Below are 24,326 nucleotides of genomic sequence, written 5' to 3'. Positions count from 1 at the left end.
CAAATGGTGCAATTTGATGCATGTTTTTGCGTGTTTTAACGAGTTGAAACAGTCCCACTTGTTTAAAGGTGGCAGTATATTTTAGTGTACATTATTATTGAACAATTTGCCTATAAGATGTAATCATTTATAATCTTCTTGTACTAATTCTTTTCACTGAATATCATGAACGCGACTGAACCCGAGCGAGCGGAGCGAGCGAAGGGGGAGGGGAGGGTGTGGGAGGGGGGTGTCCCCCCTCCCACGGTGAGAACTTTTTGCATTTTGATGTTGCAAAGGGTGCAATTTGATACATGTTTTTGCGTGTTTTAACGAGTTGAAACAGTCCAACTTGTTTAAGGTTGCAGTATATTTTGATGTAGATTTTCATTGAACAATTTGCCTGTAATATGGTATGATTTAAATACACTTCTTGTATTAATACTTTTCACTGAATATCATGAACGCGACTGAACCCGAGCGAGCGGAGCGAGCGAGGGGGGAGGGGAGGGTGTGGGAGGGGGGTGTCCCCCTCCCACGGTAAGAACTTTTTGCATTTTGATGTTGCAAATGGTGCAATTTGATGCATGTTTTTGCGCGTTTTATCGACTTGAAACAGTAACACTGTATTGTTTAAGGTAGCAGTATATTTTGATGTAGATTATCATCGAACAATTTGCCTATAAAATGGTATCATTTAAATAATCTTCTTGTACTAATTCTTTTCACTGAATATCATGAACGCGACTGAACCCAAGCGAGCGGAGCGAGCGAAGGGGGAGGGGAGGGTGTGGGAGGGGGGGGGGTGTCCCCCCTCCCACGTTGAGAACGTTTTGCATTTTGATGTTGCAAATGGTACAATTTGATGCATGTTTTTGCGTGTTTTAACGAGTTGAAACAGTCCCACTTGTTTAAGGTGGCAGTATATTTTAGTGTACATTATTATTGACCAATTTGCCTATATAATGGTATCATTTATAATCTTCTTGTACTAATTCTTTTCACTGAATATCATGAACGCGACTGAACCCGAGCGAGCGGAGCAAGCGAGGGGGGAGGGGAGGGTGTGGGAGGGGGGTGTCCCCCTCCCACGGTAAGAACTTTTTGCATTTGATGTTGCAAATGGTGCAATTTGATGCATGTTTTTGCGCGTTTTATCGACGTGAAACAGTAACACTGTATTGTTTAAGGTAGCAGTATATTTTGATGTAGATTATCATTGAACAATTTGCCTATAAAATGGAATCATTTATAATCTTCTTGTACTAATTCTTTTCACTGAATATCATGAACGCGACTGAACCCGAGCGAGCGGAGCGAGCGAAGGGGGAGGGGAGGGTGTGGGAGGGGGGTGTCCCCCCTCCCACGTTGAGAACGTTTTGCATTTTGATGTTGCAAATGGTACAATTTGATGCATGTTTTTGCGTGTTTTAACGAGTTGAAACAGTCCCACTTGTTTAAGGTGGCAGTATATTTTAGTGTACATTATTATTGACCAATTTGCCTATATAATGGTATCATTTATAATCTTCTTGTACTAATTCTTTTCACTGAATATCATGAACGCGACTGAACCCGAGCGAGCGGAGCAAGCGAGGGGGGAGGGGAGGGTGTGGGAGGGGGGTGTCCCCCTCCCACGGTAAGAACTTTTTGCATTTGATGTTGCAAATGGTGCAATTTGATGCATGTTTTTGCGCGTTTTATCGACGTGAAACAGTAACACTGTATTGTTTAAGGTAGCAGTATATTTTGATGTAGATTATCATTGAACAATTTGCCTATAAAATGGAATCATTTAAATAATCTTCTTGTACTAACTCTTTTCACTGAATATCATGAACGCGACTGAACCCAAGCGAGCGGAGCGAGCGAAGGGGGAGGGGAGGGTGTGGGAGGGGGGTGTCCCCCCTCCCACGGTGAGAACGTTTTGCATTTTGATGTTGCAAATGGTGCAATTTGATGCATGTTTTTGCGTGTTTTAACGAGTTGAAACAGTCCCACTTGTTTAAAGGTGGCAGTATATTTTAGTGTACATTATTATTGAACAATTTGCCTATAAAATGTAATCATTTATAATCTTCTTGTACTAATTCTTTTCACTGAATATCATGAACGCGACTGAACCCGAGCGAGCGGAGCGAGCGAAGGGGGAGGGGAGGGTGTGGGAGGGGGGTGTCCCCCCTCCCACGGTGAGAACTTTTTGCATTTTGATGTTGCAAAGGGTGCAATTTGATACATGTTTTTGCGTGTTTTAACGAGTTGAAACAGTCCAACTTGTTTAAGGTTGCAGTATATTTTGATGTAGATTTTCATTGAACAATTTGCCTGTAATATGGTATGATTTAAATACACTTCTTGTATTAATACTTTTCACTGAATATCATGAACGCGACTGAACCCGAGCGAGCGGAGCGAGCGAGGGGGGAGGGGAGGGTGTGGGAGGGGGGTGTCCCCCTCCCACGGTAAGAACTTTTTGCATTTTGATGTTGCAAATGGTGCAATTTGATGCATGTTTTTGCGCGTTTTATCGACTTGAAACAGTAACACTGTATTGTTTAAGGTAGCAGTATATTTTGATGTAGATTATCATCGAACAATTTGCCTATAAAATGGTATCATTTAAATAATCTTCTTGTACTAATTCTTTTCACTGAATATCATGAACGCGACTGAACCCAAGCGAGCGGAGCGAGCGAAGGGGGAGGGGAGGGTGTGGGAGGGGGGGGGGTGTCCCCCCTCCCACGTTGAGAACGTTTTGCATTTTGATGTTGCAAATGGTACAATTTGATGCATGTTTTTGCGTGTTTTAACGAGTTGAAACAGTCCCACTTGTTTAAGGTGGCAGTATATTTTAGTGTACATTATTATTGACCAATTTGCCTATATAATGGTATCATTTATAATCTTCTTGTACTAATTCTTTTCACTGAATATCATGAACGCGACTGAACCCGAGCGAGCGGAGCAAGCGAGGGGGGAGGGGAGGGTGTGGGAGGGGGGTGTCCCCCTCCCACGGTAAGAACTTTTTGCATTTGATGTTGCAAATGGTGCAATTTGATGCATGTTTTTGCGCGTTTTATCGACGTGAAACAGTAACACTGTATTGTTTAAGGTAGCAGTATATTTTGATGTAGATTATCATTGAACAATTTGCCTATAAAATGGAATCATTTAAATAATCTTCTTGTACTAACTCTTTTCACTGAATATCATGAACGCGACTGAACCCAAGCGAGCGGAGCGAGCGAAGGGGGAGGGGAGGGTGTGGGAGGGGGGTGTCCCCCCTCCCACGGTGAGAACTTTTTACATTTTGATGTTGCAAATGGTGCAATTTGATGCATGTTTTTGCGTGTTTTAACGAGTTGAAACAGTCCCACTTGTTTAAGGTGGCAGTATATTTTAGTGTAGATTATTATTGAACAATTTGCGTATAAAATGGTATCATTTAAATAATCTTCTTGTATTTATTCTTACACTGAATATCATGAACGCTGTCTGTTCAGCAATCAAACAGAAAAATCATGTACACGAGGGTGTAGATAGGGGCATATCCCCTCCCACACGAAGGTGATTTTGCGTATTCAGACCTGAAATTCAGCGATCCGGTGCAAATTTCTGGTGCAATACTTTGTCATCGAAGTGTTAAAATCACGGAATTTAGCTCTTATTCCGAATGTGCACCGTCTGTGTGTATGTATAAAGTCTAGTGAGGTAGAGCTTAGGGGAAGGGGGATTCCCCCTTTTTTAGAATTGAAATAAAGCGATCTGGGTATAGCCACAGTCTACTTCTATGCATGGCGGAAGGGGGGGGGGTAGGGGCGGGCGAGCAGGGAGAAGGCGTGGGTGATTGTTATCTCCACCCTTCCCTTTCAATGGAGCTTTTGCCTTTAAGGTTGAAATTGATAAATCTCGTATACGCATATTCGATAGAATTAACATTTGGGAAATCACAAATAAAAAACAACACACTACTGAAAAACAATTTGGGGGGGGGAGGACTGAGGGAGGAAAGGGTCGATTAAAAGGGGAAATTCCCCTTATACATGAGGGAGCCTTCAGTTTTCGGAATATAAGTGATAAGTCTTGTGCACTCAGAATTCTTCATATTTTTTTTTGCAAATCTAAAAAGTGTACTAAGCTAGGGAAAGAGGCACAGATACCCCCTCCCAAGCACGAGAGATTTTGCATATTTTGAATTGAAATTCAACGATCTGGTGGACACTTTGAGGGAAATATTCACAAAAATATCTAATTTGATGAAAGGTTGCAAAGGAGACCCGCTTCATGTGCATGCATATAGTATACACGCATTTTTTTTCCGCCTCCCAAATCCCCGGTCCAAATCTTAGGGGGGGGGGGACCGCCCCCATCGCCCCCCCCCCCTGGCTACGCCAGTGCTAACATTGTGACGAAGCATCGAGTACCGCAGATCTATTGTCTTTGACAACGTGTTTAACTGATAGTCGCTTTCCAATAATGAGATGTTCAACCCCTGACTGATCAATGTCCCATGCAAAGAAAACCCAGTTACTTTTGGATCGTGGGGCGACTGAAAAAGAAACAAACTAAAAATCCATTTCGGGTCAAGCATTTATGAGCATGAGTGATTACTGTTGAGAAAACAAGAGTTGGTTTTGATATCAATGCTTCGTCATTCCTGACAATTGCACTCAGTTTTCATTAACATAAAGTAACCTCTAAAAATCATATGTGAAAATAGAATTCATATCATATACTTTTGCAGACTATTTCATTCTTCCATACCGGGGGAATACAAAAAGAATATCTTCTAAAGAAACAAACAGTGAGGAAACATAAACTTTAAACCGTTTTTGTTTGTTTTCAACCGTTTCAAAGAGTTGATTTCAATCTCACATACACTCAAAACCAACCTGATATGGACAAACTTTAGCTGAAAGCCTGCACGCTGTGATCTCTGAACCCTTCCTGTGCCAGGGACTTTGGACAGTGTGTACAATGCTATGGGGTGCTCTAAAAGCACGTGCACAAAGGTTTAGTGTCCGAAACAATTTAGCTGTACATGTTGTGTACAAATCATCGCCAGTTGTCACGAAATATAGGGGAGACCGGGTCTAATTGTTACAATTTTCACATTTTTAGGTCTGTACAAAAAACGAATAGAGGAATCGGCTTCATTTTTGCTTTGAGGATACCTTATTTCCTCCTTTAATTAAAAACAGTACAAACTTTGGAAGTCCAGATAATATAAACAAGATATTACGTAATCAATAAACACAACATTTTGTAACAACTTTCCCCGATGTTGGGGTAAGTTGTTACAGCACATGGTGTACTTTGTTACACCGTAGAAAGTCAACTCAAATCGGGTAATGCAGATCTGACGTGTTAGGTAATTCTTAATATTAACCTGTCTGGGTGTGCATGTTAGCCTATGCTGCGGTGTATGGGTGTGTTGAGTGTGTGTGGGTGTGTGTGTGTGTGTGTGTGTGTGTGTGTGTGTGTGTGTGTGTGTGTGTGTGTGAGTGTGTGTGTGTGTTTGTGTGTGTGTGTATAACCATAAATTCAATTGAAAGTGCATTGGGGTAAGTTGTTACACCACTCGATTCTCCAGACGGGTCAAGTTGTTGTAACAACTTGACCCAGTGCGTTTCAAACCTTTTCACACGTGTGGCCAATAAACAATCAAACATCACGTGTTGCTACTTTCACCAAAAGACAGCCAAAACACGCTTCTTTCAACCACATACTCATCACTTACTGGAGAAGAATGGATTTGGTGTAATAAAGAAAAATCGAATTTTTCAAAATTTTACTCGGAGAGGTAAACAAGTGTTTTTTGGACCTACCTTCTACATGTGACGTCCAGGCAACGCCAGATTTCGCATGCAGAGATCGTTGGCTATATACGTTTTGATTTGATATTACTTTTGTAACGCCCTCTTTTGATCATAATAGAGAAAATGACAGTGTAACAACTAGCCCGTGTAACAACTAGACCCGGTCTCCCCTACTCTTCGAACTCCTCCTTTTTAGCCTACAGCTTTCACGTTCACGTCAAGCGGTCATGATGCATTACTTTCAAATGGCAAAGATGTTCTATAGTGAAGAGCAGCGACATCAAACAATATATCCCAATAGTTCCCTCTCTCCGCCTCTTCCTATCTCTCTCTCTCTCTCTCTCTCTCTCTGTTGTCTTTGTATGCCAGTGTTATCTCTTATAGTCATATTTATATATCAATTTCTTCTCTGTATTGGGCTTCTGATATCAAAGTATGTTTTTTTAGGTCTAACATTATTAAAGGCAAGTGCTGTCTGTTCAATAAGTCCATCCACTTTCATACAGTATGTATTTCTTCTCCTAAGTGATTTATTACAATGTTTTGTTATGCTAATGATGTTTCATTATTTCTTGCTATTGTTTTACAAAGTTGCTTTATCAATTTACCTCTTGTAATATGAATGTATAGATTTATCGAAAAATCTGCATAATTTTTTATTGAATTGACTTGTATCTTAAAGAAGTCGTATGGTAATAATGCATGTCTACAAATAATTATTAGAATTAATCTTGTAATGTTGTGAAGAAATTGATATCGTCTGCTTCGAAGCAGCATGGTTAAAATAAAAATGACTAATGGTTAAAAATGTGCACATTTATAGGCGATTCTTCAACCTCTGCAAAGACTATGCCAATACCATGCCAAAACTGGTAATACCCCATCTACGGCAAATCAATGCCAGTCCGGTGAAGCCTGAGCAATATTCAGTCGGAGGACGGTGTATCATCCACAAGCCCCAGTCACATAATGCTCTGCGTCCGGCGTTACGTCCAAAAAAAAGTTATTTTTTTTTTCTGCGGACTCCCGCGGATCCTTTGCCGTCACTAGAAAATTTATTCAAAACATATACCGGGAAAAGTGCGGGCGATACGGACAAATACGACCAGATGCGAATACTTGCGTCCACTTGCGTATATTCTTACGAATTGGCACATAATAGTTCTGAACACTTCCGAAGAGTTGCAGATATTTTCGGATGATAACGGATAGTTACAGATTGTTATAAATAATTATGGACAGTATTGCTTTCTGTGACGATCCCAGCTAAGTCATTGTATTATGACAGCAAGGTTATCATTAGACTGTCTTACATTGTACACTGGCATGACTGGGGGAAACTGAAAGTGAATTACGTAAAAGTTGTGAAAAAAATCGTAATATGTGCTTTACAGTGATAAAAGATGTATGGAAATTTGAACTTGGTTTAAATTTTATTTGTGCAACTCAAATATGAATAAACTTCATAAATGTAAAGAATACATAACATAATTATACCACAAATATAATACAATATAGATCAATAAGTTAAACATTAGAATAAGAAAATTATTACTCACAGTCATGGAATAGACAAACTGTGGTTACGTTGTCGTTGTGCAGCGATATTCATGACTTATTGGGTTATGTTAAGGAAATTTTTATAACAAAACAATGATTATTAAATTTCCAGAGAAAAACAAAAGACATCAAATCTTTCAAACACCCCTCCCACACCCAGGTACAATACATATACAAAAAAAAATGTAATACACATTCCATGGAGCGTAAAATGGGTAAGACTATAGAGAAACAGTAAATACGTTCTCAGTTTTCAAGTTGATTTATTTCACTTTCAACCAACAAAATAATTAGAAATACAATGACACACTTGCTACACAGATGTCAAGAAATCAGCACCACATTGCGATGAACAGAATGACATTGTAAAAAAGATACAGGTAAATTATCAACAGAGATACAAATATCTACTGTTACGTCACTGTGGTGAATGCATAAGCAATATTGCTGGAAATGGAGGGGACTGCTAAAAAGCAGGGTTGTAGAATGAAGTCCCCTCATACAGAAAGAAACATGAAAAGTACAATTTTGGGAAGATAAGATTTAACTTCGTTTAGAATACCTACATCCCTTGAAATAACACGACATACAGAATCAATATGCAAACCTCAGGTAAGTTCATTATTATCCAGAATAAACCTAGAAATTTGATGGAAGAGACTTCTTCTATGACCGTGTCTTCCAGGAATACATTTCTCGGTAAATTTTCCAGGGAATCACTGAACAGCATGCATTTTTTCTTTGCATTTTTTTTTCAAATGTATTGACAGTTTGTTCGCTCTTATCCAATGAAGTAACTTCGTTAATTAACCGTTTAAAGTATCAATAATCGATCAGAATCAGAATCAGATAAAACACATTATCATCCGCAAATAATAAGAAAGAGAGGATGTTTAAAGAATTTGACATATCATTGACGTAGAGATTTTTGACATATCATCGACATAGAGAATTTTGACATATATCATTGACATAGAGAATTGAGTATATGAATATAAGAACGACCCAAGTCCATGGAAGACCATTTCGAGTAAACTAAAAAAAAACTGCATAACCTGTTTGTTTGTCCAATAATATTCTATTTAACTGTGATGGGAAGCCAACATTGTATATACAAATTAGAACATAATTATATTATTATGACAATTAACATTAACATTAATTGTGGAGAGGCCATTTTGTGTGATGGACTTGGGTCGTTCTTTGATTCATATGGACTTGGGTCGTTCTTTGATTCATATACATGATATTCTGCTATAGAGATGAGAGAAGGACGAGGGAGGGCGCTATAATATGAATGTAAGAATGACCCAAGTCCTTCATTTTTACATTCATATAAGATTTAACTCATTTATTTCAGGCACTTCCGGGTGTAATTAGGATTTATCATTTATACACAAGATGAGTCCATGCATAAGCTACAATTTCCCATGTCAAACTGAATTTGGCCAAAAATTGGACTTGGGTCGTTCTTATATTCATATACTCAGTTTTATATAGTTATTGTTGTCACACACCTTTCCCGGCCAGAAAAGTGAATGAAATGCTGTCACCCCATCCCCTACCTAAAATATTGCCTTTTCGAAAAAGAATATACATTCAAAGAGTGGAAGAAAAAAAGTTCAGCACCAAGGGTCAACCAATGTCATGAGTATATGGATGCCACCTAAGATGACCATCTTGTGGGACAAATGTCATAATTTGACCATGCGGTTCTGCCTCTCCACTTCTCCGATTGTGTTGTAGCATTCCTTCAGCTAAATACGCTGCAGCTTGGCAACACGAGTTGTCTGGCTTCCCACGAGTCTTTGTGTTCCCATGCGAGTGGAAAACGGAAAACGTCGAAGGACGTAATCGTCCGCAGCATCCGTAAGTGTCCGCAAATATCCGTAAGCGGACCAAAGTGTTGAGATTCGTTAACTTGCGGTTACTTCCGGATACTTACGGTGGACGTAAACGAACGCAAACGGACGGGATGTAAAATTTATTGCGGATGGTCTGCGTCCAGGCTACGGATAGTTACGTTCAGATACGGATAATTACATTTAGTTACGGTTACTTGCGTAAGTCTGCATCCGTAGAATCCCTCTGCGAAGTTTTGAACATTTCGAAATTTCGCAGGCTTGGCGCCGTCATTTTGCGTTTCTTTACGGATGAGTTACGGACAGTTACGTCTACATACGTCCCTGCGGATGCCTGCGTCCACGCTGCGTCCCCCTGCGTTCACACATCCGCATCTATCCGCGGCGGACGTAACCCATCGTAAAGCACTGTGTGACTGGGGCATCTGAATAAAAAAAGGGAAAACTAGTGACCACACATGACCAATGGGAATGTAGGATTCATCTTATGACGTATTGATTATCATCTTACAATTACAATAAAAAAGTAGATAAACGGCACAACATGCCAATTAACATAGTTATTTGATTATTATGCCCAATGCCCGAGCTCAGTTTTTCTTTTTTTTTGTGCTCTTGTTGGTCTTATTCAAATAATCGAAAGGCTTGAGTTCACAGAGCACTCAAACGATGCACCCAAACGATTAACGAAAGACGCAAGTAGTCCTGATTTTAAAAAGTACTTTTTTCCCTAAAAACTGATGAAATCAACAATGATATTTTATCTCATCTGCCATGAAAAACGCTAAAATAAATGGAGGGAAAGGAAAATACCCAGGTTCTGTGTGTGTGTGTGTGTGTGTGTGTGTGTGTGTGTGTGTATTGCTAAATATTTCTGCTAATAGTCTATCTTGCCTTAGGCTTTGATTTTCTTTAGGAACTCTTGGTATTGCTGGGAGGTTCACATAATGTTGGTCCTCAATCATGTGTATTTAACACTGGATGTAGGTACTCTATCACAAAGGATAAACTGAACAGTTTTGCGAGGTTTCACCGTTCGCACCACCGAACACCAGGAATCCTTCGTGTCACGTACAGCTGTACTTTACACTCACACATCATCTTATGGACAATCTCTGCTGTTTACCATCGGTTTGTGAATTTCAAAGAAACAACAAAAACAAAACCACACACACACACACGCACACACAACACACACACACACATACAAAAAAAGAAAAAAAAAACATTACTGCAACTGAATATTGCTGAGCTTCCATTTTGGTATTGATTTAACGACACCCGCGTTCACCAACACTAACTATTCTGAGTGTCTGTTGTAAACAATGATAGCAATTACAGCAAGAATCATCAAACTAAATAATCAACTTAAGAGAGAGGTGGATTTCATCTTAAATTGTAATGGTCTTCTTCGTACTTTTTTCTTTATATAAGTACAATGTACACATTCTCTCAATTATAGGTTCAATTCAATTCAATTCAATTCAATAGTGTATTTATTTCCAGAATCAAAAAGAAAAGAAAAAGTTGACATAATCCAAAGTGATATTTTTTTCATTTTCTTACACTCGTCTGATAAATACAATATAAAGTATATGCACGAATGATATCATAAAAAGAAACAATGGACTTTGCCATGGCAACACAAATAATAAATAATCACAATGATGGAAAACAGTGTTCCACTAAGAAAGCCAAGCCTGTAAGACGTGGAACACTGGGACAAAACAACAACAGCACCAATTTGTTATACCAATAAAACATATTCATTTTAAATTCTTCTATATACTATTGTACATTTTACCCATTGATATAATTATGATGCTGATCCTATGAACAATACTTACTAGAATATTAGAATGCAAACATATAAACTATAATAACATATCACATTTGTGGCACAGACACTATGGGGCCAGGTATGCCAGGAAATTGAACGGAAAGGAAGATATGCGATCGACCACAAAAAAACAACAACATAACGGCAACAATAACAACAATAACAACACAACTTGATTGATTGTGGTGTTAATGACACAAAAGAGTCACTCAAGTTATCTTTTCCCCCTTTGTTATACAGAGTTGGAATGCATTTTATCTCATCTGTGGGTTAGGAGACAATGGGAGTGATATTTGTATTATATCTCTTTACGCACGTGCCTTACCTGGCATGGACTCAAATGGATATGACTGAATTTGAAAATAAAAGGTTCTGCTTGGTAGGGTTCAGGGGCTTTGACTGATCTTTTACATTTCGTTACCTGTTCTTAAATTTCTACATGCAATTGGGACTGGCGTTTTTGTTTCATGGAAATTATAGAAATTCTATACCTTCCTTATGTTACATTTTCTACCACCTTTAGATCATCCACTCTTTCGTTGGTTGGAATTCATTCAATGTGAGTTATTATAATTGAGCAATAAATGAATTGGGATACTATACATTTATAACATCGTGGATTCATGTGACAACTGACACGACTCTTAAAGCTCTGATTGAGAACAAAGGTCAAAATGTGCGATCTGTTTGTACGCGTGATCGATAAGGTCTGTCTGTCTCTATGTTAGGCACAAAGTCCATGATTATCATGATTATGGTATAGTGTATAAATTATGTGTATTCATCGCGTTATGAATACCAAGACCTCATTTTCGTGGATGCCTTATCGCTCTCCGAACTTATGCTTGGACGATTCTACATTGTATAGATATGGCACAATGTAGAGTTAGTTGGGGCGTATATATTTCTTACACCTATAGAATACTCAAATACAAAGATGTTTCTGTGAATAATGTACATAATTTCAAATAGATAAGTGTCATCTTAAGGGAATGAAATTGCTGTAAAGTATGTATACTTTACATGTTTTAACTAAAAATCACTTTTTCGCAAATAACAATCTAACAGATGTCTTAAAAAAGCACACTTACACAAACAATGAAACAAGAGGTATGTCGGTTGCTATTAGAATCAATGGAGACAGACACACTTTGTTGTTCCTTCTCCCCTCTCCTCATGCAATATCGACAAGACATTAATCTATTAGATAACCAACGTCACAATAAAGCCATTATTCGTGATGACAGTATGGACTTTATCAAATTTGATGAAGTTTGAAGTATGAAATGAACTATTCAAGATAAGCAAGGTTATTCAGAAATGTCTGTCTAAGCGTAAACAGTGGTACTTTCATCTGTCAACATAAACTGCATAAGTTGTACTCTTTCGATTCATATCATAATTCCAATATGTATAAATTCACTTCAAACTCATAAACAACCAAAATGAAAACATAATAGAGAAAGAGTTATCATTTGTTTTCTTACTTATGTCTATTTATCCCTTTATTAGCCCCTGATTTCCGTACATCAGTGAATATTATTTGATTATCATAAATAATATAATTACATATTATACGTATCATTATGTGATTATATAGGATGGTATAGTAATAATGGTGATGTATTCCGAAGGTCCGTTATTCCAGAACACACACATTTAGTTTTCTACCATGTTCGCTGATCCCCCATTTAAATTGGGTTAGTTGATTTGATCATCCTGTACCTTTATTCCAGAGGTTTGTTACTCAGAAGTTTCTGAAGGATAGCTGAAGCTTTTTCTGAAGGATAGATTATTTGGAATTTTGAACCATATTTCATTTTCGGATTAATAAAACTTCGGAAACCGTGAAAGTACAAGTACACCCAACACATGTGTATAGCCGCGCCTCGGATCAAGATTAAAGCTAATGTACTTCAGAGAGAAATATCTTTGTTCATGTGTATTACTTGTGCAGCGCAAAATGTCAATTTACGTGCCCTTAATGCTCTTTTCCCCCCACCGCGCAGTTATAACGCCATCACCGAAAACACTGCGTCGTACCGTTGTATCTGTCGATTTTACGCAGTTGTTTTGGAGACCAGATTATGAACAACAGCATCACTAACTGGAAGCTACATGTTGTGTATTTTTGTCAATTTTTCAACATGTTGTCGTCCATTTCTTTCTTTTTATGGCGATATAAGCATCTAAAGTAAAATAATAGAAAGTCAACCGAAAGATGCTACTGTCATAAAGTTTGCGAAAATTAAGGACAAAATAGATGAGGCATTAAACATTACATTAAAGGGGCATTCCAAACGATTTTCACAATTTCACATCACGGAGTACATAAATCGACAGCTCTATGTATAGATTCGTGGAATTTATTTTGTCCTAGAGCAGAGAAACCAATAAACTGAAAATCTTAAACATATTATACTGAACAGTGTTGATGACATCAGAGCCTCACATATTTCAGAAATGTAGCAGCGTAATTCCATTACAATACCTCCTGCTTAACAAGTTTATCTGTGAAGAATCTATAAATGCCTTATTCTTTTGTTCTACTTCCTTGAGCCCCAACTCATGCATTATGATGGTGAGGCTGCCATGTCACCGTCCTTGTTCATTGCAATTTGTTATACATTTTGAAAACATTCATTTTCCTCATCCTAATCACTATTAATTCTGCAACTCTGTACTCAGTATAACTAATCTATCGTTGTTAAAATGTAAAAGTCTGAAAATCATCCGGAGGTCTCCTTTAAACGGTGTAGATTTACCATTATACACGCATTGTCATCAATCTAAAAGCCAGGACCTGGATCCCTCTTACATTACATGACACTGTTCCCCCAATGCATTCAGATAAAGGGTATGATCATATATATGTGACCCTGCACCTCAAAACAAACAAAAAGTCGCCAGATATGAATTTGTAATTAAGATCATAATATACTGAAAGAGCAGACTTTAAGCTTTAAAATGATGTATAACTCAAATCAAATGGACTCTCCTAACCTATCTAAATATGGGAAAGAAAGCACAAACTCAGGAAAAGTGTGAACTGAGAAAAGAGGCTCTGAAGTACAGTGTCTATTCAAGTGCTTAATCTTTACCAAACCGTGCTGGCTGTGCGATGAATGGGACAAAAGACAGGAAGTAAACCACCAGAGTAACAACAATGAAGAGATTATTAGATTAAACTGACATTAGACATGCCTCATTAACACATTCTGTCCATAATTAATACCAATTTCTAAAGCAGTAGCCCTATTTTTTCAAAAGTTATTACAGTTGAAAGTGAAGAGTGCGGACAAGGTTTTTCAGAAATGAAAAAAGGGATTTAAAGACACACCTAATCTCACTATTCTACCAAAAATGTTCGAGATAAACTGCTAGAAAAACACACTTTCCTGCCCGTTTTATGATACCAAATTTCAGCATAATGTTAAAGAAGACCCGCTCTTTCAGAAAATATGAAAAAGTCAAGTTCGGCTAGGTTGACCCATTTCACTTATTTTCAGTCCTCACGCAAAATCAATGTGTGCGACTTTATGTTCGTTTTGAAGTGCACGGTCACATATATATATATATATACATATATATAAATATATATATATAAATAATACATATATATATATATATATATATATATGTATGTGTGTGTGTGTGTGTGTATGTGTGTGTGTGTGTGTGTGTGTGTGTGTGTGTGTGTGTGTGTGTGTGTGTGTTGGCGGGGGGGGGGGGTGTGCGTGCGTTCGAGCAAGTGATCATGCAGTGGAGCCCTCCAAAGAGGGTCATTCAAAGATAGTAGTGCCAAATACCCACATTCGTATTATACGGCAAAGATCCATGAGTCACACACCCACGAGTCATCCTAGACTCATTCAGCTCACAAGCTAGACAGCAGGTAAAACAGACCCATGAGCTATAGACACTTCTACGTAAATTCTAAGATGTAATGTCCAGCTCGTGTCCAATTCTTTGGGTCTTATTTTCCTAGTGTCTAACTCGTGATCTTTATTAGCGTAGTGTCTAGCTTGTGCACAGTATAGCTCGTGGGCCTCATTCACTTCAGTGTCGAGTTTGTGGACTGTTTGACTGATGAGCTATATAACCCGTACCTTGAACGGTACGTGGGTGTCGAACCTCGTGACTTGCACTACTCGCCAGTACCCATGCAGTTTGAAACGTCTTCATAACGGGAATACGCAGGAAACACGATGGCGCGTATGTGGCAGTTATCTCAAATGATACTTCATAATAACTACTTATGCTCTGCCATTCACTGATCTGACGACTGAATACTCTCCAATTATTGTGTAGATAACACTTGCCTAATCTAGGTTGGCCTTTTGGCGCGGGAAAAGAAAGCAGTAACAAATTCCCAAATAAGATTATGTACGCGTTATAAGGGATCATTATCAAACACGCTCCGAGCAAACAGACGAGTTTACTCATCACTGAACCTTGGACTATGTCTCCTACGAACAAACAGTGCCAACAGCATGATGTATGCGACATAATCTGGAAATATGAACATTTTAGCAACTTAAGAATAGCAAGCAAACGGCAGTTGTGTAGCGGGCAGGAGCGTTACATTTATTTCCACGCGATCACAGACGAATTGATTTTGTCTCGCAAGGGTTTATTACTTGGCATGTATTCCACCATTTTCTTTTTTTTAAATATGATTATTGTGATTGCCTGACAGTAGTTTAGGACATTAAAATCCAAAAGTGTATTCAACTTATTATTTATGAATCGTCTCAGTTTTCCAGATTATCAGCGATGGAGAGAATAAACAACCTCTTTCTCCTTTTGACACTGACTGTTACTATGTTCTGTGACCAATATATAAAAGGTAAGTGCAACTTTGCTACTGATTGACAAATTGCCTTTCACCGATATAAATAAACATTGAATTGATAATAGTGTTTTAGTAGTAGCCATGATAAAAAAATCATACGTAAACATACTAGAGCAGGATTCGAACATATAAGACCTCCAGATCACCGACATTTACGTCCATGTAGGGCAATTTGTCAATCAGTTGCAATGAAAACATCTCGACAGAAGAATTTCATGAATTTGAATACGTGCAAATTTGTTTTCGTGAATCTGCACTCAATAATTAATCGTTTCCGAGTAATTACTAATATGATAGATTGGTTTAAAACGACAGATCCGTTCAAAAAATTACAACATTCTGAGAATGTCTTCAATTACTGTTATGAACAGAGTCGTTCGTTATTGTTGTTGTATTTCTTTCACTTAACCCGTTCCATACTGAATTTTGAAATGTCCGTAGACGTTATATACAGGTTTTCAGGTTCCCGTACGAAGCAGCTAGGTTAAACCGTTTGAAATTTAGCCAAATAAGGCCACACAACCCTCGTGTTGTAGACTCGTGTTGTAGACAACGTATCAAATTCAACTTGAATGATGAGTGTGCTCACTTCAATTCTTTACCAGGTATCAGTCCTAGATATAGGCAAACAGCAATGTATTCAAAGTTACATGTTTATCACGTTTGGGACCCAAGAATGTGGGAAAGAGGGACAGTCCTAGGTTTAATAAAGGGTTAATATAGGTTTTCCCGGCCAATTTCGCACTTTTGTCAGTCCATTTGTAACCCTGCACCACAAAACAAACAAAAAGTCGCCAGACATGGATTTGCAGTTAAGGGCAGATTCTTAAAGAGCAGACTCTAAGCTTCAAAATGATGTATAACTCAATTCAAATGGACTCTCCTAATCTATCTAAATATTGGAAAGAAAGCCCACACTCTGGAAAAATGTGACCTGAGAAAAGAGGCTCTGAAGTACGGGGTTTATTCAAGCGCTTAATCTTTACCAAGCCGTGCTAGCTGTGCCATGAATGGGACGAAACACAGGAGGTAAACCACAGGAGCAACAACAATAAAGGGATTATCAGATAAAACTGAAAATGAGCATGTTCTAATTAGCACATTATGACCATGATTAACACTAACTTTCAAAGTAGTAGCATTAGCCTTTCAAAAGTTATTAGACTTGAAAGTGAAGAGTGTGCAAATGATTCCAAGACATGAAAAGCGGCCTCTAAGACAAACCTGATCATTCTACTCTTCCCCCCAAAAGGGTTGTAGAAATACTGCTAAAAACACACTTTCCCAATCATGTTATGATACCAAACTGAAGAATAATGTAGAAGAAGGATAGCCCCTTCAGAAAATATGAAGAACTCAAGATTGACTTGGTTGAAACATTTCTCCTTTTTTGAGGCCTCACTTAAAATCAAGGGGTGCGACTTTTTGTTTGTTTTTGGTGCACGGTCACATTTGATAAAAGGTTCATTCAATTTAGCGAAAATCCTCGTCACTTCACATTCTGTCATTCGAAATTGCAACTAGTTCGTTCAATTTAGCATTTCGGTCAATGAAATTCGCACATGTGCCTTTCGAATTTGCAAAACGGGCATCCAAATTGGCACGTGCTCTTCAGTAATTCAAATTCGCCAGCACTGGCGGAAAATGGTATTTCAGTCATTCAATTTCGCGTATGGGCAGTCAAATTCCAAACATGTTCACTCAAATTGGCGTAATGTTATTTCTATTTTGAAAAGGTGATAACCGTGATTTATACGTATTTAAATGAGACTTTTTGTTTCATCCACACACTAAGTATATATAGTAAAGGTATCTTTGACCCTAAATAACTCAAGTTTGTTGTTCTGTAACGCCCCTCTTCTTACATACATGCTATCAGAACTACTGTATACATGCCATGCTTGAACCAGTACCATACATTCACTTCACTTTCTTATGTCCAGTCACGGAAGCACGAGTTAGATACAGGCGTATCTCTCTAAAAGACAGGGAAAGATAGAAACATTTGAGGGTAATAACCTTGAAAAATTGATGGCTAGAGCTGATGCAAGAACATTTTATTCCTAATGATAATTAACGCAATCTGGCACCCACCAAATGAAAATAATGAAACTTGCAGGTAAAAGAAATAATCACGATGTAAATTGAAACCTCCTCCCAATTATTAACAAAACAAACTTAAGATCAATGTATCTGTGAATGAAATAATGCTATCGAACATTGTAAACACATACACATATTTTGAAAGTACTGTTGAAAAGGTGATATCACAATAAAAACATAAACGTGTCTGCTAAATTGACTGCAGTTAATGCGAAATTGGATGCTCAAGAATGAATTCGGATGAACGAGCGCAGCGTATACGTGATCACGTGACTACTGTATATCGTGCTATTGAATGAACGACTTGCGAAATGGTGCTTATCTTACGAATTTGAGCCGAAAAATTGCTGATTCGAATGATGTAAAAGGTAATTTGAATGCTCCAAAATGAATGAAAAGATTATAAAATTGAAATACCGAACATGCCGTCTCGGCTAAATATTGTGCTAAATTGAATGCAGCAATTAGGAATTGGACTGAAAAAAGTGTGAAATCGGCCGGGAAAACCTATTATCAGCATAAGCTGCTAATAATAATTATAAGGGGAAAAATTAGATTTGAATGCTATCTAATGATTTTCAGGTAAACATCCGTGGTGTTTCAATGGAGGATTATGACATTTTTTCTTTAATTAGGATTTACCTGGTACAATGTAAATAACGTCACGATTTTGTTTTTGTCCGGACAATATTTTGAATTTGTATTGGGGACACTGAAGTATGGTTTATTTCAAAACGTGCAAGGGTAGAGTGGTAACATGGCTATGTGCTTGTGATGTTAGTTATGTCGTGTTATTCGTACATCTCATCTTATTGATCATTGTTGATTTTAATCAGGATTTACCTATTATTTAAATGGAAAAAAGAAAACAATTTTATATAGGTTCATTTGGACAGCATTGATTATTTTGATTTAAGCTCAGAGAAGCCTACTTGTTATTTCCCATTCTTTCTGACAAAAAGTGATTTAACTTCACTTTAAAAATAAGACTCAACTCATCCGAAGTTTTAAACCTTCAGTTACGTATGGGAAAAAAATTATCATGTGTATAGCCTTTACATTTAAATGATTGAAAATAATAATAATAATACAATACACTTATAAGGCGCTAAATACAGATGTTCCAAAGCGCAGAGTTTACCGTAGAAATTAATATTTATACAAGAATAGTACAAAAATACCAAAATACAAGTACAAAAGTACAAAAAAAAAATGATACAGTGTATAAATGTGATAAATAATGAGATCAAAATCAGTGTGCACCTCCATCGACCGACCCACAACTGGACCATTCCAAAGGACTACTTACTAAAAAGATAAGTCTTCAGCAAAGTCTTAAACTGATTAACGGAAGTGGCTTGATGTATATAGGCAGGTAGAGAATTCCAGGGAGAAGGGACAATTGTAGAAAAAGCACGATCACCGTATTCTGTGGAAGTACGTGGTCCAGGAGTCAATTGCATTGTAGAGGATGAATGTGCGTAAGAAGGACATTTAGCGGACAACTTTTCGCTAGTTATACCAGACAAACTGCGGTTACAAAATAATAGTAATGATAATAATAATAATAAAAATCAGTCTGATCTCTTGATTGATAAATACTTTATTTTCTGCAAATCAATATACAGAAGTTACATAACCATGAACATGTAGGAAATATACAAAGTAAACTTAACACAGAGTTGTTGACTTGTAAACAAAGATATAAAAGAAAATGATTATACAGCATGCATGTCTATGCAGCAGGGATTACAATGACAATTGAGTATATGAATATATGAACGACCCAAGTCCAATTTTTGGCCAAATTCAGTTTCACATTGGAAATTGTAGCTTATGCATGGACTCATCTTGTGTATAAATGATAAATCCTAATTACCCCGGAAGTGCCTGAAATGAATAAGTTAAATCGTATATGAATGTAAAAATGAAGGACTTGGGTCATTCTTACATTCATATAATAGCGCCCTCTCTCATCCTTCTCTCATCTCTATAGCAGAATATCATGTGTATGAATCAAAGAACGACCCAAGTCCATATGAATCAAAGAACGACCCAAGTCCACCACACAAAATGGCCTCTCCACAATTAATGTAAATGTTAATTGTCATGATAATATATGTTCTCATTTGTATATACAATGTTGCCTTCCCATCACAGTTAAATAGAATATTATTGGACAAATAAAAAAGATATGAAGTTTTTTTAGTTTACTCGAAATGGTCTTCCATGGACTTGGGTCGTTCTTATATTCATATACTCAATTGTAGTTAAGAGGCGATTATGCAGAATGATGGCCGCCATTGCAAGCATTGCTTGAAAAGATGGCCGGCCCGAGGAAAAAGTAAGGACGTACTAGATTCGTGCAGGTGCTTGAAAGTGCACAAGGGCAGATGGGCTGGAATTTAGAATAATAGAATTGGTTTGCTGGAAGAGGAAACGATATATATGATGTTGCTATCGGGAGACCAACATAAGTCATACAAATTATTTGTTTTTAGTTCGTATTTTAAGTATGATAAAATGTGTTTCTTTAAGTTTGCTTTGAATGAAAACAAGGAGGCACACTGTTTCAACTCCTCAGGAAGAGTGTTCCATGTATCCGGACCGTGATGTCTGATCGACTTTTGAGCAAGTAAAAGCTTTGGATTACTTAAATGAAAATCATGGGAACGACGGGTAGGGTATGAGTGTATTATGGTCATTGGTTACTAGGGCATTATGAAAATATGGTAATAAATTTCGAGAGTGTTTGTTAAATATGGCAGTTAGGTATAAATGTATATCATGGGCCTTTAAAGTTTTTAGGCGACAAAATATGGGATCAGTGTGAACCAGGAAATTTGAATGCGTGCATATATGAAGAGGCTTTTTCTGGAGAAGAACTATTGTGTTCAATTTAGTTTTGCTACAGTTGCCCCATACGATATTGCAGTGCATTACATAATTTATGGTATAAATAAGGTGTTACATAACATTATTAAAGTTTTATGGTTAATTCAGTATTTTATTCTCCTTGAAACACCAGTTGCTTTAGATATTGGTGTTGTAATATTCTGGACATGAGTATTCCAAGTTAGATTGTATCTAGGGTCATTCCTAGGAACTTGGTAGAATGCTACACCTCTCCCATTTCGGGGGGGGGGGGCATAAAGACAGGCATCATGCATACAACAAGTTTAGAGTAAAAAGCTATAATTATGTATGAAGTTCAACTAGTGCATGCATACAATCACGCGAATTCAAATCTCTGCCGTCTAGCGTCAGTGGTAGGCACTGCCCCCAACGTTCAAGGATGGAAAGGAGAAAACATCCTATTGCGGTGTGACATCAAGGAGGAGCCTCTCGTTGTGCAGTGGGTCAAGGAGAAAATCTCAGATAAGCAGCAGAGGACGGCGAAGGCTGAATTCATCGATGGAGATTTTTTTAGCAGGGAGGAACGGTTCGACGTCGACAAGAACTTCAGCCTCGCCATCAGCAGCTTGGAGATGGCAGATGAGGGTCGTTACTATTGTCTGGTGGTGCTGAAGAATTCCCAAAGTGTGGGAAATTCCACCATCATGACGATTAGCTGTAAGTAACATCTGACTCTATTCATGTCATAATTAGTGAGAGGGGAAAAAGTATTGTTATGAATTAGGTTACCGGTAAATAGAAATAAAGAAGAAGCTTTAGACACTCAAGTTAACTGAAAAGAAGGGGACAAAAGAACGACATGTCATTGATAGTTTTCACAATATCATTATAGTGTCACATTGACTTTTAAAATACAGTGTATGCTAGCAGTTAAGCCAATTTTAAGCGTAATTGTGGTGATGAATAAATGAGACTAATAATGATTGCAATCAAACGTTTTGCTTGAAAGAAGTACAACATGACACAAAGTATGTTAAAGTTGTTAGAGCATGTTTACATATTTTTCATTTTCTAACAAGCACACTTAACCTTCCTTTTAGTTTCTTTTTGATAAAGCATTACATCACTTATAAAATTTTCTTCAGCGAAATAATTATCTGGACTGTTTTCATATCACAAGTTTCACAGCAAACGGATAAATCAAGATAGTAGAGACAACTTTGTTAAAAAAAAACAACCTATAATGATTTTGTGTCAGAGAGAAAGATTAATATTTAAAACTATATATATCTTTAAACAAATAGACCTTGTCCTTGAGGGAACTTTTCCACATTGTGGTGTCATAGCAACTGTCCTATTTGGCATTAACGTTTAGGCCTTAACCCTATAAAGTCCAAGGGGGTGCATTGTGCCCACTACCATATTTTCGTTTGCCACTCCTACACCCTTTACTCGATTTCAACCAAATTTGATGACTTTCCCTAAAATCTCATGGCAAACATTTTGATATATAATTTAGCTATATCCGATGTTGCTTGTTACCATTGAAAAAGTAAACTTACAACCATGTCCATCAGATTTTGCATGATTTTCTGTTCCAATTTCTGGTAACAATATAATAATGTGCGAAATGGAACTTTTTTAGCTCTAATTTGCTGAAGGACCAAAATGTGAAGTAATTATGGTTGTTAATTACCCAAAAATGCTTTCCTTTTTATTTCCTTTATTTTTCATATGACATAGGCTTCAAACATTAGATATTTGAAAAATAATCGAAAATACAGCATTCTTGAAAGACCATCCTTTTATTTTGTCTTATCTTTTATTTTGTGTAATAACATTTGTTTATGATATTATTATCAATCTGCAAAACTCAAAATTTCAGTATTTTGGAAATATGAAATGTGATACCAATGTACCCAGTTCAAGTAATACATCACAGGTTTCCTATATTTCTTTCAATAGATAGTGCCACCATAACGTTGACCTTGAGAAATTTCAACCATAACAAATTGTTAAGGTTGACTTACTGTTCCTTTGTGGTAAATATGAAAATGGTCGATATAAAATAGAAACATAAAACCGTGGATAAAGAAATTAAAAAAAAAGATTGTGCGTGTTTGAAATGTAATTCTTTACATTTTTTGTAAATAGCGCCCTCACTGGATGACCTTGATAAATTCCAAATAATGGGTCACGTAAAGTATGAGTTGCTCTACCGGTCTGTGAAATATGACGGTCATAAATCAAATAAAGGAGTTATATATGGGGAGGGAGCACAATGTCAACCCCCTCCCCTTTGGACTTGGAAGGTGTCAAAATAGCTTGTGCTTAAAAGGGTTAAAACAAAAGAGATGTAGAGTGTGGACAGTAAGTGTGCGAACTTTCTGTGTAAATCAGCGATGAAAAAATTTTTTGAAACAAAATATTATTTTTTCCTTAAATCAGCAGTTTCTACAAAAGTGTTACCATAGAAACCACAAATTTTATAACAAAATAAGACTTTTGATGACCGAGTTTTATATGACAAACATAATTTTCACTTGTAAAAGACCTACTCAGACAGGTTAGATTACTTGTCTCACATTTGCATTTGGCACATTTGGAAACATGTTGATTTTTTACTAGCTTTATAACTACACTATGATTAATGATTTTTCTTTTCGTTTCAATTTGTTACGCTGTTCCTTTTTGCGTTTATCATTATTACGTATGAATTGTTAGATACATTAACAGTAATTTCGGTGTTAAATCATAAAGCTATATAGATGTAATCATCCTAAATTTTGAATTTGAATGCAAGCAGGTGAGTTTTGTTTATTTTGTGTTATCAACCAATTGTCATAATTTTGTTTCTTCATCCTGAGCATTGTTCAGATTTTAGTCTCAATTGTAAAATAGCAAATCCAATCGGAAAATTATAGTATCAGGTGAAATCATGTCATGTCAGTTATTTGCCGAGTGAAGATTAGGATACGTATAAAACGTATACGTCATTTCAAAATAATTTTCTAATTTTCCTAGCGATGGCATCAGGACATACGATTGAGGAGTGTGCTGAGGGAAGTCAATCTCGTCAAAGCCGGTGTACATATCAATCTCCCTCCAACACCCCTTCCTTTAGTCTTACGTGTGTCGTGAATGGATTCAAACCTAACGTTTCCATGCTATGGACCAAGGAGTCGGGAAAGAGACTGATTTCAGTGGTTTCACAACAGATCACACTTTCTGATGGCACATACGAGAGATTCGAGACAATCACTGTTTCAGCCAATCACGGGACAGAGCAAACCTTCATGTGCGTTGCTGCCGGTGACTCGCTGAATGGAACGTCAACCCGAGAAATCACAGTTTTGCCTGTATCAGGTTCTTGAAATGTTGCCAATTTTAAGTTCCTAAATAATAAGTGGCAAACAATTATTGATATTACTTAAAACAATGTTCTTGTTGAG

At 37.2% G+C, this 24,326-nt stretch overlaps 1 protein-coding gene across 1 annotated transcript in view; it reads left to right on the top strand.

The window, feature by feature from the left end:
- Positions 1 to 24,326, top strand: part of LOC139727868 (uncharacterized) — a 189,834-nt gene that overhangs the window by 140,646 nt on the left and 24,862 nt on the right. Inside the window, exons 2-3 of the mRNA XM_071638838.1 lie at positions 21,280 to 21,591; positions 23,899 to 24,240. Of these exons, the coding sequence (XP_071494939.1) occupies positions 21,280 to 21,591; positions 23,899 to 24,240 (654 nt within the window). The remainder of the gene's footprint in view (positions 1 to 21,279; positions 21,592 to 23,898; positions 24,241 to 24,326) is intronic.

This window comes from Diadema antillarum, unplaced genomic scaffold (genome assembly GCF_040938485.1).
Source record: "Diadema antillarum isolate AM-2024a unplaced genomic scaffold, OU_Dant_1.0 seq00000157_RagTag, whole genome shotgun sequence".
Lineage (NCBI taxonomy): Eukaryota > Metazoa > Echinodermata > Echinoidea > Diadematoida > Diadematidae > Diadema > Diadema antillarum.
The sequence above is the reverse complement of the archived record's forward strand: the minus strand, read 5'-3'. Positions and strand labels throughout refer to the sequence as shown.